Source organism: Oncorhynchus gorbuscha, linkage group LG19 (assembly GCF_021184085.1).
Source record: "Oncorhynchus gorbuscha isolate QuinsamMale2020 ecotype Even-year linkage group LG19, OgorEven_v1.0, whole genome shotgun sequence".
NCBI lineage: Eukaryota > Metazoa > Chordata > Actinopteri > Salmoniformes > Salmonidae > Oncorhynchus > Oncorhynchus gorbuscha.
In genome coordinates this window covers 18,747,174-18,765,210 of record NC_060191.1, presented here as the reverse complement: position 1 = coordinate 18,765,210, position 18,037 = coordinate 18,747,174, and the positions used below count along the sequence as shown (strand labels likewise).

Sequence of the window (18,037 nt, the reverse complement as noted above, 5' to 3'; positions counted from 1 at the left end):
GGGAGGATTTCAGTTATGCCTTGTGGTTAGGAGATCTATTCTTGTAGGACTTGAAGAGAAGGGAGAGGAAATCGATGTTGAAGTTGAGAGCAGGGCTACTGTCACTGAATGAATGGGGTCGCCTCTGCTAGCTAAAGCACTACTTAATGCTCAACTACTTAAAGCGGTTAGGAATTCCTAGGCTAAACCCCATTTAGAGAGCGCTGTCTCTGTATGTCTCCGTCTGCCTCACTCTCTCTTTCTGGGTGCGTGCGTGTGCTCGCGTGCATTATCAAATTTGGTCATGTGTCAGTGTGTGGCCATATCTCTCTCATTGCTCAACAGTATAACCATAAAACCCAGTGTCTTTCCAACGATCTCCCTCCTCCCCTGACTTTTACAATGTGGACATCATAAAGAGTGGAGAAAAAAGCCTTGGTGTTGACTTTGTGGTTGGGACGGGTTTAGACTGTAAAGGTAGATGGGTAGATCAGGTGTCTATTTGATTTACAGATGTTTGATTTTTGACTTCAAAACCAGGAGGTGCACTTTTGGGCTGGGGAGAAAGAGGGACTTCTAGAGATCATATCGCAAGCAAACAATCTGCAAGATTTGAGACCAAACCACAACCAGATTATCTTCTGAACCATTACACTACACAACGGTCTAACACATTCAAACCACAACCAAATGATCTTCTCAACCATTACACTACACAACGGGATAACACATTCAAACCACAACCAAATGATCTTCTGAACCATTACACTACACAACGGTCTAACACATTCAAACCACAACCAAATGATCTTCTGACCCATTACACTACACAACGGTCTAACACATTCAAACCACAACCAAATGATCTTCTTGAACCATTACACTACACAACGGTCTAACACATTCAAACCACAACCAAATGATCTTCTTGAACCATTACACTACACAACGGTCTAACACATTCAAACCACAACCAAATGATCTTCTTGAACCATTACACTACACAATGGTCTAACACATTCAAACCACAACCAAATGATCTTCTTGAACCATTACACTACACAACGTTCTAACACATTCAAACCACAACCAACGGTGGTTTGGTACATGCTCTAGTTCTTTTGACCACAACCAAATGGTTCCGTAGATGTAACCAGAAAATAAAACCTACTGAATTTGAGCAGCAACAACGGTTCAGTAGGGAATTGAACATAATGTAGACCAAACCACGACCAACCATTTTAGAACAGAGACCAAACCACGACCAACCATTTTAGAACAGAGACCAAACCATGACCAACCATTTTAGAACAGAGTCCAAACCACGACCAACCATTTTAGAATAGAGACCAAACCACGACCAACCGTTGTAGAACAGAGACCAAACCATGACCAACCGTTGTAGAACAGAGACCAAACCAAACCACGACCAACCGTTGTAGAACAGAGACCAAACCAAACCACGACCAACCAATTTAGAAAAGAGACCAAACCACAACCAACCATTTTAAAACAGAGACCAGCCTAAACCACTACCAACCGTTTTAAAACAGAGACCAGACTTAACCACAACCAACCAATTTAGAACAAAAACCAAACCAAACCACTACCAACCGTTTTAAAACAGAAACCAAACCAAACCACGACCAACCATTTTAGAACAGAAACCAAACCAAACCACTACCAACCGTTTTAAAACAGAAACCAAACCAAACCACGACCAACCGTTTTAAAACAGAAACCAAACCAAACCACGACCAACCGTTTTAGATAGAGACCAAACTAAACCACAACCAACCGTTCCAGCACTTCCATCCTATCTATTTGCTCTTCTAACTACAATCTCATGCCTTACTGGAAGAGACCTAACTCGACCACATACAGACAGTACAGCAGTTTGGACCATAACTAACCCGGTCTCCCAGACCAAAACATATTTCATATCCTAGTATATGTGACAGTGTGCAGCTCCATACTACAGTCTGAGAGAGGGCTGCCTAGCTTGTCTCCCCACCAAAAGAGCTCCGTTTCAGGCTAAAGGTGGCCCAGAGGTGGGGGCCCTTTCCTTAACATGTGTTGATGTATGGCTGGGCAGAGGTTAAGACACACACACACTACCCTTGTCCCCACATACGACCCCTCTCTCTCTGCACACACACACTACACTTGATCACACATACACACACACCGCCACTGTCCGAAATTGCAAAAAGACAAGCTTAGAAAAACACCTGCCCAATTAAAGGCTGGCGTATCCAATTTCAAACAAGCCAATGACCAGGAAGAGGTAAAAAAAACTGAGGCTGCCTGTTGCCTTTCAGCTCGGCGTAGCCCCAGGGGCCATCCCAACCAATTGGCCTCACTAAACAGAACAGGATTGGCTTTATAGCATAGGATAAAACATTAGACAGGGATCTGCCAAGAGGTAGAGGGCATTTTAAATACACACACACACACATGCATACTGATTAACCACATACCCAGACTAACACACACACGTTCACACACACCACTGCCAGCTCAGACGGTGTGTTTTGAGGGTGTAAAATGAAAGTGGCATGAAAAATGACACAAGCCCTTGGGATTGGGTGTCAGCAGGAGAGGTGGAGAAGGTCGAGAGGAGAGGCGAGAGGGAGAGACAAGGGGTCTGATTCATAGACCCTAGGAGGTTCCTAATTCCAGTTCATCCTTGGTATTGATGAGCCGATAGATACTCTTGGAGGGGGTCTCACTGTGACACCCCCAGCGCACACAACACATAGGCAACACCTACATGGCCACATACATACAAACACGATAATATTGACATTTGTAGGCCCTGGTAGAAGATGAAGTTCTTACATAACAACATCTGACAATTACTGAGACTTTGTCACTTGAAAAAGGGCAGCTAAAGAGAAACACTTTTATTACACATTTGACACATGTTACGGCCAAATCCTAACTTGATACTCCAGAGAGATTTTACACACAGGTTTGATTTGTGTATGTACAATTAGTGTACAAAACTTTAGGAACACCTTCCTAATATTGAGTTGCACCCCCTTTTGCCCTCAGAACAGCCTGAATTTGTCAGGGTATGGACTACAAGGTGTGGAAAGCGTTCCGCAGGGATGCTGGCCCATATTCACTCCAATGCGTCCCGCAGTAAAACTGGCACTTTTACTGAAACGTTGATTCATGTGTACTGTCCCTGTAAAAATAAAATAAACTCAAACTCAACTCAAGGACCTCAGCGTTACTCTGGACCCTGATCTTTCTTTTGACAAACATATCAATAATATTTTAAGGGCAGCTTTTTCCATTTTAGTAACATTGCAAAAATCTGAAGTATTTTGTCTAAAAATGATGCAGAAAAGTTCATCCATGCTTTTGTCACTTCTAGATTAGACTACTGCAATGCTCTACTCCGGCTACCCAGCTAAAGCACTAAATTAACTTCAGTTAGTGCTAATTACTTCTGATATAATCTTGACGATAACCAAAAGCATATTACTTCAGTGCTAGCCTGGCTTCCTGTTAAGGCTAAGGTTTTACTGCTAACCTATCAAGCATTACATGGGCTTGCTCCTACCTATCTCTTCGATTTGGTCCTGCCGTACATACAGTGGGGCAAAAAAGTATTTAGTCAGCCACCAATTGTGCAAGTTCTCCCACTTAAAAATATGAGAGAGGCCTGTCATTTTCATCATAGGTACACTTCAACTATGACAGACAAAATGAGAAGAAAAAAATCCAGAAAATCACATTGTAGGATTTTTAATGAAGTTATTTGCAAATTATGGTGGAAAATAAGTATTTGGTCACCTACAAACAAGCAAGATTTCTGGCTCTCACAGACCTGTAACTTCATCTTTAAGAGGCTCCTCTGTCCACCACTCGTTACCTGTATTAATGGCACCTGTTTGAACTTGTTATCAGTATAAAAGACACCTGTCCAAAACCTCAGTCACACTCTAAACTCCACTATGGCCAAGACCAAAGAGCTGTCAAAGGAAACCAGAAACAAAATTGTAGACCTGCACCAGGCTGGGGAGACTGAATCTGCAATAGGTAAGCAGCTTGGTTTGAAGAAATCAACTGTGGGAGCAATTATTAGGAAATGGAAGATATACAAGACCACTGATAATCTCCTTCGATCTGGGGCTCCACGCAAGATCTCACCCCGTGGAGTCAAAATGATCGCAAGAACGGTGAGCAAAAATCCCAGAACCACACGGGGGGACCTAGTGAATGACCTGCAGAGAGCTGGGACCAAAGTAACAAAGCCTACCATCAGTAACACACTACGCCGCCAGGGACTCAAATCCTGCAGTGCCAGATGTGTCCCCCTGCTTAAGCCAGTACATGTCCAGGCCTGTCTGAAGTTTGCTAGAGAGCATTTTGATGATCCAGAAGATGATTGGGAGAATGTCATATGGTCAGATTAAACCAAAATATAACTTTTTGGTAAAAACTCAACTCGTCGTTTTTGGAGGACAAAGAATGCTGAGTTGCATCCAAAGAACATAAGTCGCTCTGGATAAGAGCGTCTGCTAAAGGACTTAAATGTAAATGTAAATGTAACACCATATCTACTGTGAAGCATGGGGGTGGAAACATAATGCTTTGGGCCTGTTTTTCTGCAAAGGGACCAGGATGACTGATCCGTGTAAAGGAAAGAATGAATGGGGCCATGTATCGTGAGATTTTGAGTGAAAACCTCCTTCCATCAGCAAGGGCATTGAAGATGAAACGTGGCTGGGTCTTTCAGCATGACAATGATCCCAAACACACCGCCCGGGCAACGAAGGAGTGGCTTCGTAAGAAGCATTTCAAGGTCCTGGAGTGGCCTAGCCAGTCTCCAGATCTCAACCCCATAGAAAATCTTTGGAGGGAGTTGAAAGTCCGTGTTGCCCCAGCAACAGCCCCAAAACATCACTGCTCTAGAGGAGATATGCATGGAGGGATGGGCCAAAATACCAGCAACAGTGTGTGAAAACCCTGTGAAGACTTACAGAAAACATTTGACCTCTGTCATTGCCAACAAATGGTATAAAACAAGTAAGTATTGAGTATATATATAAGTATTGAGAAACTTTTGTTATTGACCAAATACTTATTTTCCACCATAATTTGCAAATAAATTCATCAAAAATCCTACAGTGTGATTTTCTAGATTTTTTTTCCTCATTTTGTCTGTCATAGTTGAAGTGTACCTATGATTAAAATGACAGGCCTCTGTCATCTTTTTAAGTGGGAGAACTTGCACAATTGGTGGCTGACTAAATACTTTTTTGCCCCACTGTACCTACACGTACACTAACGGTCACAAGATGCAGGCCTCTTTTTGTCCCTAGAATTTCTTAGGCAACACCTGAAGGCAGGGTTTTCTCCTATAAAGCTATATTTCTATGGAATGGTCTGTATATCCATGTGAGAGATAGAGACTTGGTCTCGACCTTTAAGTCTTTACTGAACACTCATCTCTTCAGTAGGTCCTATGATTGAGTGTAGTCTGGCCCAGGAGTGCGAAGGTGAACGGCAAGGCACTGGATTGATGAACCTGGCCCTGTCTCTGCCTGGCCACCGCTCAGAGCCTAGTTCCTCTCTAGGTTACTTCCTAGGTTCCTGCCTTTCTAGGGAGTTTTTCCAAGCCACCATGCTTCTACATCTGCATTGCTTGCTGTTTTGGATTTTTAGACTGGGTTCCAGTATAAGTACTTTGTGACATCAGCTGATGTAAAAAGGTTTTTATAAATACATTTGATTTGATGTCTCAAGGCTTAATAATCCCCTTCATCTAAGCTGATTTGAAGTCGATTTAGCAAGTGACATCAATAATGGATCAAGTCTTTCACTTGGATTCAGTCTGTCATGGAAAGAGCATCATGTAAATAATGTTTTGTGCACTCATTGTATATCTCATGATAGGATTCAGTCTCTGTGATTGGCTGTTGATCATGCTCTTCTTCCTGTAACTCAGGGGGCTGTGAGCCAATCGCGGAGGCTGTTACGGACCTGGAGGAGCCGCCCCTGCAACAAGAGTCTGCCACCAAGTTCATCAAAAAGAAACAGCCGTCCAAGAAAGTCAAGTCCAAGACAGGTACGTCAAGGGATGGACACACACAAAGTCAGGACACATGGAAAGCTCATCCTTAGCTCGTGATTCACCCTCCTTTAGCTCATACTGTATAAGACTGGTCTCATGTCTGCTGGGGCTGTTCTTATGCTGTGTTCAGATCGTGTTGATGCTGGTCTCATATAAGGCTCACACTGAGCTCAAGCTCTATTTGATATCTCTCTCGCTTTCCTCTCTTCCATCTGGTTCTACTCCTCCCTCCATTCCTCCCTCCCGGATTGGCTGTAATAGCTGGCGAATTGCAATTTTTCTGATATTTTTTGTCCTGAATTAAAACTGTAGTTAACTGAGGAGGAAAAGTTTTTTTTTTTTTTTCAACCTCAGAACGGGACGTTTTTCCGTTTCATTTCCAAACATAATTTGTTTTGACCCATTGTGTGTGTGTGTGTGTGTGTGTGTGTGTGTGTGTGTGTGTGTGTGTGTGTGTGTGTGTGTGTGTGTGTGTGTGTGTGTGTGTGTGTGTGTGTGTGTGTGTGTGTGTGTGTGTGTGTGTGTGTGTGTGTGTGTGTGTGTGTGTCTCAGATAAACAATCATAAGTCACAGACAGAAGGGAATTCCGCATTAAATTCCCATGTTGAGGAAATCTACTTAATTGAATAAATGAATGCAACAGACTGACAGCTCCTTATGTAGCTGATGGATGTGAGAGGAGACTGCTGCACACACTGCTCTTTCTCCACTTAGACACTCCTGGTTTGAATTGAGCACAAATCCATGTTTGTCCTTTCTAAGATGAAGTTGGAGGGCTTTGAGGAGCACTAAACATGAGTGGTTAGAAGTGAGCAGATGTTGTGTCGGCAGTCCATGTGCCTTTTTGTGTGGTTAATCCACCCAGGCGTTGCCGCTAATGAGCTGAGCCCCACTGAGGAGGTGTGGGAGACACAGACGGGCGACGCTTGGGGATCGTTAAGAACACACGCATACACACTACACACTCAGACACACACGCACACTTCCTCTACATAAAGCCCACACACATACTCTGGGCACATGCATTTACATCAATAGGCTCGATCACACCCAGATACAATTGAACAACATGTATTTTTTCAGATCTATAGATCAAATGCCCGCCACGTGCACACAAAAGGAATGCGGTGCAATTACATATCCATTCCGCAAGCCAATTAAAAGAACCAGACCAAAAACACAGAGGAAAAACAAACAAACAAAATACGTGCATTTCCCCTGTTAACCCTAATGAGAGAATACCACACAGACCACCACTCAACACACTGAGGTAAGACTCTGTGAAGTGGTTACACCATGATTCAGAGTTGCATTGGGTAGGCCATGTGATGGCTTTTCATGTATATGACTTAAGCCTTCCGCATGCTTCGGTTCGGGACACGGCTAGGCGAACCGAACGAGTGTGCTTGCATTCTCCTTTAAAAGACCTTCGCTTGAAAAACGAGAAAAAAGTGGCAATAGTACTATTTTGTGTATTTTGAGTCCCGTGGACAGTATACACTTCCTCAAAATAGTCAGAATTATTCTAAAATAACTCAAGAAACCTGCCATTCATTTTGATATTTCTGTCGGAGATCTTAGTCGCACAATTTTACATCTAACTAAGATGTTTGGTGCAGTATTTCCCAAGTGAAAAAATGTGAATGAAAATGATTTGCCTCATTGAATGACAACAAACACTTCATTGAAGAATCCCTACTGTTCACCAATCACCAACATATTGGCGTAGACTTCGGCTTGCCTCGAGAGAAAAAAATGTGTGTTCACGAACAGCCGAAAAAATGACTTTTCCAAAGACCAAAACAAACAAAAACGGAACAAAATGTTCTGAACTGTATCGGATGAGAAGCATGCGGACTCTTTTTAAAAAAGAGCAGTGAGATGGATGCTTCCCTTTCTAGAGTCATTGAGGGAGAGTGGCCCACTGAAGTGAGTGATGCCTGTTGTGGAGCAACCCGTCTGGCCTCTATGGGGAATCAAATCAAACTTTATTTAGTGCATTTAAAATGGCGAAACACTTCATAAAAAAAAATGACAAAAGGGAAAGCAAACAGGAAGCCGTAAAGAGGATAAATAAAACACCATCAATAAAATCACTTACTAAAGGCCCTGTGTCAGCTGTTCCATAACTGAGGGGCTTTAATAGGGAACGCTCCGCCCCCCTGCCTTGGTTCTGCATCTAGGTACAAGCAAATAGGCTCCTTGGGAGCGGAGTGCCCTCACTGGGTTGTATGGAACAAGCATGCCTGTCAGATAACAGGGGGCAAGACCATGCAGTGCTTTAGAAGTTAAGAGTAAGATTTTAAAATCCGACCGATACTTTACAGGCAACCAGTGTACTGCAGATAAAACTCGAGTGATGTGTTTGTGCCTTCTTGTGTTGTTTAAAATGCGAGCTGCAGTGTTCTGTACAAGTTGTACGCTTTTAATAGTAGAGTCTGAGCAGCTGGAAAGGAGGGCATTACAATAGTCTAATCTATTAGACTAAGCAAATGCATGGACCTGGTTGAGATGAAGTGTCTAATTCTGGAAATGTTCCTGAGATGGAAGGATGTTGTTTTGGATATGCTTTTTATGTGGTTGTCAAAGGTTAGTCCGGGGTCAAAGGTAACACCAAGGTTTTTAACAACCATGTTTGGTGTGATGGGGCAACCATCAATATTAAGAGTGAGGCCTGATATTTTATTTGTGAGTTTCTTGTGGCCAAGTAGCATGATTTAAGTCTTATCAGAGTTTAAATACAAGAAGTTTGTTTTTCATCCAACATCTTGTGATGTATCGTTTGGTTTAACTGATAAATACAACTGAGTGTCATCAGCATAGCAATGAATATGCATGTTGTGCTTACAGATGACATTCCCCAGGGCTAGCATGTGTAGTGAAAATAAAAGTGGTCCAAGCACAGAACCTTGAGGAATGCCAAATCCAACCTTGGAACTTTACGATTATCACCCAGCTGAACAAATTGATACCACTCGGAAAGGTATAAATTGTTAGCCAGCTAAGAATCTGTCCTCGTAGACCAACCAGACACATCGATGGCTCTGAACAAACTTTATTTGACTCTTTGCAAACTGGAATCCATACATCCTGAGGCTGTATTCATTGTAGCTGGGGATTTTAACAAGGCTAATCTGAAAACAAGACTCCCTAAATTGTATCAGTATATCGATTTGCGCAACCAGGGCTGGAAAAACCTTGGATAATTGTTACTCTAACTTCCGCGACGCATATAAGGCCCTGCCCCGCCCTCCTTTCGGAAAAGCTGACCACGACTCCATTTTGTTGATCCCTGCCTACAGACAGAAACTAAAACAAGAAGCTCCCACGCTGAGGTCTGTCCAACGCTGGTCCGACCAAGCTGATTCCACACTCCAAGACTGCTTCCATCACGTGGACTGGGATATGTTTCGTATTGCGTCAGACAGCAACATTGACAAATACGCTGATTCGGTGTGCGAGTTCATTAGAACGTGCGTTGAAGATGTCGTTCCCATAGCAACGATTAAAACATTCCCTAACCAGAAACCGTGGATTGATGGCAGCATTCCCGTGAAACTGAAAGCGCGAACCACTGCTTTTAATCAGGGCAAGGTGACTGGTAGCATGACCGAATACAAACAGTGCAGCTATTCCCTCCGCAAGGCTATCAATCAAGCTAAGCGTCAGTATAGAGACAAAGTAGAAACTCAATTCAACGGCTCAGACACAAGAGGTATGTGGCAGGGTCTACAGTCAATCACGGACCAGGATGTCTTGCTCCCAGGCAGACTAAATAACTTTTTTGCCCGCTTTGAGGACAATACAGTGCCACTGACACGGCCTGCAACGAAAACATGCGGACTCTCCTTCACTGCAGAGGTGAGTAAAACATTTAAACGTGTTAACCCTCGCAAGGCTGCAGGCCCAGACGGCATCCCCAGCCGCGCCCTCAGAGCATGCGCAGACCAGCTGGCCGGTGTGTTTACGGACATATTCAATCAATCCCTATACCAGTCTGCTGTTCCCACATGCTTCAAGAGGGCCACCATTGTTCCTGTTTCCAAGAAAGCTAAGGTAACTGAGCTAAACGACTACCGCCCCGTAGCACTCACTTCCGTCATCATGAATTGCTTTGAGAGACTAGTCAAGGACCATATCACCTCCACCCTACCTGACACCCTAGACCCAATCCAATTTGCTTACCGCCCAAATAGGTCCACAGACGATGCAATCTCAAACACACTGCACACTGCCCTAACCCATCTGGACAAGAGGAATACCTATGTGAGAATGCTGTTCATCGACTACAGCTCGGCATTCAACACCATAGTACCCTCCAAGCTCGTCATCAAGCTCGAGACCCTGGGTCTCGACCCCGCCCTGTGCAACTGGGTACTGGACTTCCTGACGGGCCGCCCCCAGGTGGTGAGGGTAGGCAACAACATCTCCACCCCGCTGATCCTCAACACTGGGGCCCCACAAGGGTGCGTTCTGAGCCCTCTCCTGTACTCCCTGTTCACCCACGACTGCGTGGCCACGCACGCCTCCAACTCAATCATCAAGTTTGCGGACGACACAACAGTGGTAGGCTTGATTACCAACAACGACGAGACGGCCTACAGGGAGGAGGTGAGGGCCCTCGGAGTGTGGTGTTAGGTAAAATAACCTCACACTCAACGTCAACAAGACTAAGGAGGAGATTGTGGACTTCAGGAAACAGCAGAGGGAACACCCCCCTATCCACATCGATGGAACAGTAGTGGAGAGGGTAATAAGTTTTAAGTTCCTCGGCATACACATCACAGACAAACTGAATTGGTCCACCCACACAGACAGCATCGTGAAGAAGGCGCAGCAGCGCCTCTTTCAACCTCAGGAGGCGGAAAAAATTCGGCTTGTCACCAAAATCACTCACAAACTTCTACAGATGCACAATCGAGAGCATCCTGGCAGGCTGTATCACCGTCTGGTACGGCAACTGCTCCGCCCACAACATTAAGGCTCTCCAGAGGGTAGTGAGGTCTGCACAACGCATCACCGGGGGCAAACTACCTGCCCTCCAGGACACCTACACCACCCGATGTCACAGGAAGGCCATAAAGATCATCAAGGACAGCAACCACCCGAGCCACTACCTGTTCACCCCGCTATCATCCAGAAGGCGAGGTCAGTACAGGTGCATCACAGCAGGGACCGAGAGATAGAAGCTGTTTTTCAATCTCAAGGCCATCAGACTGTTAAACAGCCACCACTAACATTGAGTGGCTGCTGCCAACACACTGACACTGACTCAACTCCAGCCACTTTCATAATGGGAATTGATGGGAAAGGATGTAAAATATATCACTAGCCACTTTAAACAATGCTACCTAATATAATGTTACATACCCTACATTATTCATCTCATATGCATACGTATATACTGTACTCTATATCATCTACTTAATCCTTATGTAATACATGTATCACTAGCCACTTTAACTATGCCACTTTGTTTACATACTCATCTCATGTATATACTGTACTCGATACCATCTACTGTATCTTGCCTATGCTGCTCTGTACCATCACTCATTCATATATCTTTATGTACATATTCTTTATCCCCTTACACTGTGTATAAGACAGTAGTTTTGGAATTGTTAATTAGTTTACTTGTTGGTTATTACTGCATTGTCGGAACTAGAAGCACAAGCATTTCGCTACACTCGCATTAACATCTGCTAACCATGTGTATGTGACAAATAAAATTTGATTTGATTTGAAGTCTTCTAACCTCTTAATGAGGATAGCATGATCAATAGTGCCAAAGGTGCCAGCACTTAAATCTAAGAGAAAGAGAATAAAGACATGACCACGGTCAGAGGACAGCAGTAGGTAATTTACTACTTTAAGGAACTAAAGTAAAACTGCAAAGAAATACATGCTCTGTCCTGAATACAAAGCGTTAAGTTTGGGGGAAATCCAACACAAAACATCACGGAGTACCACTCTTCATATTTTGAAGCATGGTGGTGGCTGCATCATGTTATGGGTATGCTTGTCATCGCCAAGGAGGCTTTATAGCCCACCTGAGGGGCATCTCTCTCTCTCGGCCTCTGCCTCCCCTGTCCTCCCACTGTCAAACATCATAACAGAAAACTGAAATAATCCCTAATTATTTTTGTTTGTAATGGAAATCTTCAGAGGATGGAACTGTGTGGTTTGGACCTAGAGAGAGAAGGCGCTCTGTCCAGGCATGTCCCTCTTACAACCAAACCACCGCCCATTAGGGAGTGTGAGAGAGACGTGGAAAGAGAAGGACATCCAAACCAATTTACATATATGAACTCAGAGAGAATTTCCAGAATGGTGGGGGCACACAGCACACAGGCGAAAAGCAGAAGGGGCTAAATGAACAGATCCACTTACACCTCTACCTCCCTCCTTCACCGTAGATAAACCACACACACATTCTCCTACCTGTGGCAGACTTAAAGGTAATTAGGCTCCAACCAACCCCCATGTTAGGGTGCATGGGAGCCAGGAAGCACCTCTAGTACAGTTGAAAGGCTTCAAAAGGTGTCTTGGATAGAACTATGTCGCTGCTCGCTCTCCTTCTCTTATCTAGCGGCCTGGATGAAAGGGAGATGAAAGAGAGAGAGTGTCTCCTCTCTTCTTTCCTTCGAACCCCCCACGGCCCACCTGGGATCACAGGGACGCCACCTATACCACACACACACACACACACACACACACACACACACACACACACACACACACACACACACACACACACACACACACACACACACACACACACACACACACACACACACACACACACACACACACACACACACACACACACACACACACACACACACACAGAGGGAGAGGGAGAGGTTAGAGACAGAGAGGCATTGGGCCCCGTTCAATCAAAACTGCCAACAGAGTGTATGGTAGCTGAGACACAAATACATGAAAAGAGGAATGACGCTAACTTGTGTTCCTGGAAGACTGGGTTCATGTCACCAACATGCCCTCCCAACTTTCACTGAAGCAGTACTTTATTAAACAGTGGATCACTGAAAGTCTCCCTCCCTCCCTCGTTCCCTCCATCATAGAGAGGAGGAGGAGGGCGGGGTGTTTATAAGGTCAGCTCCTCAAAGCCCAAACTCAATTACCCCCTCCGAGTCAGTCTCCGGTCAGCAGCCACACAATAGAGCTATTAGCCATTAGCATCATCCCATTCACATGGCCTCTAGTGCTGCCTCAGACCTCACCATTCAATTACCTTACTGTCATCTACCAGCTACCTCAAGTACAGGGCCAGGTTTGTTCCATTAGCCCCATATTATTATCCTTTTGCTGACGTGTTACACTCCTATTACTCAGAAGTGATTGTTATTTGACACGTCTTCTACGACCAGACATTGACTGTTCTCATACTACAGGCCCTGGAACAGTTTTCCTCATCCCCTCACTGTGTCTCCAAGGCTGTGACCAAAGTGTATGACCCATGGCTCACAGCTCGGCATGGGGGGACCAAACGCTTGTGCAGGCAGCTTTCTGGAAAGGAGTGGGGGGTGCGCAAGCAGGCGTATTTGGAAGCGGGAATTTGGGTCTGTTTTATGCTTGTGTTTTTATTAATGGGGGCTGAGTAGGGAATAGAGAGGCCTTCGACGCCAGACCATCATGTCATACACATATAAACACACATACAAACACACCTTCCCATCTGTGAAGACTCTTAGAGATAAAGTGTGTGTTTTGTCCAAGTGTAAGTGTGTTTATGGTATGTGTGAGCATGTATAAACTCAGGAGCAGCATCGCCTGGGTAGTGGGGGCTCAGAGAGCGAGCCCAGGGGCTGCTGGAAGCATCCACGCTTTGGGATAGAAGAGGATACCAGCTTTCTTATGGTGTCTGACTGTTCCTGTCTCTGTCCGACTGTCTGTCTGCATGTCTGTGTCCACAACCACTAGATAGTGCTACATATGTTACAATGTCCTCCGTCTGTCAGTATATTCGTCATCAGATGATGTTTGTGATGGTGTACTGTAGATGGTTGTACAGTCTTTACATTGTGTAAGCCTTTAACCATCTGTTTATGAAGTACAGGAGGATGTAACTAGTAGATCGTGTTCTGGGCAGCAGTGAGCTACTGCTACAGTAGATGTGTTAGCAACTCCATATCAATGCCTCCGCTTTCCATGTGTTTAACACAGCTTCGCGCTGTGGTATTTTTTAACTCTTGGCTGGCCCAGGCTCCATTGATTGGAAATAATGTGATGCCTGGTGTAGTAATGTTTCCCTAATGTTTCTGTCCTGCTTTATGTTATGTAATGGGTTATGTTTAGACCCACGCGGCTAATGCTAATGATGGAGTTGACGACAGTGCTCTAGACATGCGGGCAGTCAGGCAGGCCGGCTACCGGATTGGGTTGCGTTGATATAGATGGTGAGAGATGTTGTCGGCATGCTGGGCGAATGTCAGGAGGTTTTGTGGATGTTGGGAGACAACCGCAAAACTTCTGTGAGACTGCAGTGAAATGTAGACTTTTTGAGACCATTGTGCGAATGGTGTGAGACTTTTGAGAAATTACATTGCAAATAGTGCAAAATGTTTCTACTAATGTAGGACTGGGGTGTTTTAGACCGTTGAGAGACTGTATTGAGAATGTTGTGTCTTTGTTCAAGATCTGTTGTGAGACCTGTTGTCATGAAAACGTTATCGATGCGCCTCGAACCATAGAGGGTGATGTCATCCCACTCGTCTCCCACCTACTAGATCTTCAAATCAAATTTGATTTGTCACATACACATGGTTAGCAGATGTTAATGCGAGTGTAGCGAAATGCTTGTGCTTATAGTTCCGACCATGCAGTAATATCTAACAAGTAATCTAACAATTTCACAACAACTACCTTATACACACAAGTGTAAATAAAAAGTGTACATAAAAATACATGGATGAGTGCTCGCCGAACAGCATAGGCAAGAAGCAGTAGATGGTATAGAGTACAGTATATACATATGAGATGTAATGTGTATAAACAGTATATAGAATGGCATTGTTTAAAGTGGCTAGTGATACATTTATTACATCCAATTTTTATTGTTATTGTGGCTAGAGATTTGAGTCAGTATGTTGGCAGCAGCCACTCAATGTTAGTGATGGCTGTTTAACAGTCTGATGGCCTTGAGATAGAAGCTTGTTTTTCAGTCTCTTGGTCCCAGCTTTGATGCACCTGTACTGACCTCGCCTTCTGGATGATAACGGAGTGAACGGGCAGTGGCTCGGGTAGTTGTTGTCCTTGATGATCTTTTTGGCCTTCCTGTGACATCGGGTGGTGTAGGTGTCCTGGAGTTTGAGTGTTTTCAGTGACAAGCCAAATTTCTTCAACCTCCTGAGTTTGCTGGTCTGCGCATGCTCTGAAGACACTAGGGGTGAAGGCATCTAGGGCTGCCGTCTGGGCCGGCATCCTTGCAAGGGTTAACACGTTTAAATGTTTTACTCACGTCGGCTGCAGTGAAGGAGAGCCCGCAGGTTTTGGTAGAGGGCCGTGTTGGTGGCAATGTATTGTCCTCAAAGCGAGCAAAGAAGTTGTCTAGTTTGTCTGGGAGCAAGACATCGTGGTCCGTGACGGGGCTGGTTTTCTTTTTGGAATCCATGATTGACTGTAGACCCTGCCACATACCTCTTGTGTCTGAGCCGTTGAATTGTGACTCTACTTTGTCTCTATACTGGCGCTTAGCTTGTTTGATTGCCTTGCGGAGGAAATAGCTACACTGTTTGTATTCGGTCATTTTTCCGGTCGCCTTGCCCTGATCAAAAGCAGTGGTTCACGCTTTCAGTTTTGCGTGAATGCTGCCATCAATCCACGGTTTCTGGTTGGGGAAGGTTTTAATAGTCGCTGTTGGTACAACATCACCGATGCACTTGCTAATAAACTCGCTCACCAAATCAGCGTATTCATCAATGTTATTGTCCGGCACTATGCGGAACATATCCCAGTCCACGTGATCGAAGCAATCTTGAAGCGTGGAATCCGATTGGTTGGACCAGCGTTTAACAGACCTGAGCACGGGTGTTTCCTGTTTTAGTTTCTGTCTATAGGCTGGGAGTAACAAAATGGAGTCGTGGTCAGATTTTCCGAAAGGAGGGCGGGGGAGGGCTTTGTATGCGTCGCGGAAGTTAGAGTAACAATGATCCAGGGTTTTATCTGGATATGCTGATAAAATGTAGGGAGCCTTGTTTTCAGATTAGCCTTGTTAAAATCCCCAGCTACAATAAATGCAGCCTCAGGATATGTGGTTTCCAGTTTACATAGAGTCCAATGAAGTTCTTTCAGGGCCGTCGATGTGTCTGCTTGGGGGGGATATACCCAACTGTGATTATTATCGAAGAGAATTCTTTATTATCAATCAGCCAATCAAGACACTGACTCTTACTTTTACTTCCTGTTCAATAGATATGCACAAAGGAAGATCTTAATTTGATCCCCTTTTGCAGGATAACATTCTTGAAATGTAGGAAATGTAAAAACGTGGAAAAACATGTAGTGTATTTGAGTTTTAAAAAGGCTTGTGAAGTTAGTCATTTTTACTTGGAAATTTCAGACTTGAATTTCCCTTACGAAAAATGTATCAACCCCCCAAAAAAGTCCATTAAATATAATCCACATAATAATTCACATTTCCTTTTGCTGCAGGATTATTTTCCTGCTGTAGCAAACTGGCTCAAATTAAGATCCTACATCTGTAAGTAGTCCACATAGCAAGAATTTAAGAGGCTGAATTGTAGGCTCTTACATTTTACCTAACAATCAACCAATAAAATCTCAGATTCAATCAGTTGCCCAATCACAGGCCCTTCTCTGGCCCTTGTCACACAGTTTTTTTTTCAGCTGTTTTTCTTATTTTCTTTTTTTTTTGTCAAAACATTGAGTTTAATCCCATGCTGTTCTCTCCCCCTCTATCAGAGCAAATCGGCACATCTATTCCATTTTGTCCACACATCCCATTAAAATCCCATTAACTCCAGTATTCCCGGGAACTCAGAGAGAGAGCGGGGAGAGACCAGGAGCTGTGGTAACCATGATAACCATCAGCGGCCATTCCCATAGAGGTGGAAACACAGATGTGCCTCTTATTTCCCTGAATCCCGGTCAGCTAGCTAGCATGTGGGAAGGAGACAGTGTTTGTCCTGGAGTTTGCGTTGTAGCCGTAGGGAATCTCCTTGAATGAAGGAATGAATGAAATGAATGCGCTTCCTTTGGGAATGTTTGGTTCGGATGGAGGGTTTCCAGTCTGCGAAACACTTCCAGTGCCGGGCAGCATATACATTCAATAGGATCCCAAAGGTCATTAGGTTCAGCCATTCTGCTGAAGAATGTTGTACTGCTGTAACGGGTTGTGTTGAGGATGCCTGTTGTTAAAAGTGGGCCCAGTGTGAGTCTACACACTCGCATACACACACACACACACACACACACACACACACACACACACACACACACACACACACACACACACACACACACACACACACACACACACACACACACACACACACACACACACACACACACACACACACACACACACACACACACACACACACACACACACACTTACCCACTCTGGGGTCCCATGTGCAGAGTATCCCTTTTCTAAATAAAACAAGTTTGCAGGGAAGTAGGCCCTAGACAGAGGCAGGGGCGGGAGTTTGCTCTGTAATAAAAGCTGCTATCGTTTGACAAGTTGTGCTTTTAACAGGAGACCTTTAATTTTTGCGAGAAGGAAGCAATGAATTGTAAAGTATACTTTTCCAGAGCTGGGCCGTTAAGTGTGCCGTGTACACCACTGCTCACGGGAACGGCCCCGGCAATGGTTAACACATGTTATGTGTTTCTCCAGTCTCTTCAAGTTTCTCTCTCGCTCTCTCTCTCTCTCTCGCTCTCTTCTCTCTCTCTTGCTCTCTCTCTCTCTCTCTCTCTCTC

At 44.4% G+C, this 18,037-nt stretch overlaps 1 protein-coding gene across 4 annotated transcripts in view; it reads left to right on the top strand.

Annotated features, from left to right (window-relative positions):
* The window catches only part of bbs9 (Bardet-Biedl syndrome 9), a 203,347-nt gene that overhangs the window by 104,115 nt on the left and 81,195 nt on the right, over window positions 1–18,037 (top strand). For all 4 annotated transcript variants that reach the window (XM_046315063.1, XM_046315062.1, XM_046315060.1 and 1 more), the window contains one exon: window positions 5,945–6,064. In XM_046315063.1, the coding sequence (XP_046171019.1) occupies window positions 5,945–6,064 (120 nt within the window). The remainder of the gene's footprint in view (window positions 1–5,944; window positions 6,065–18,037) is intronic.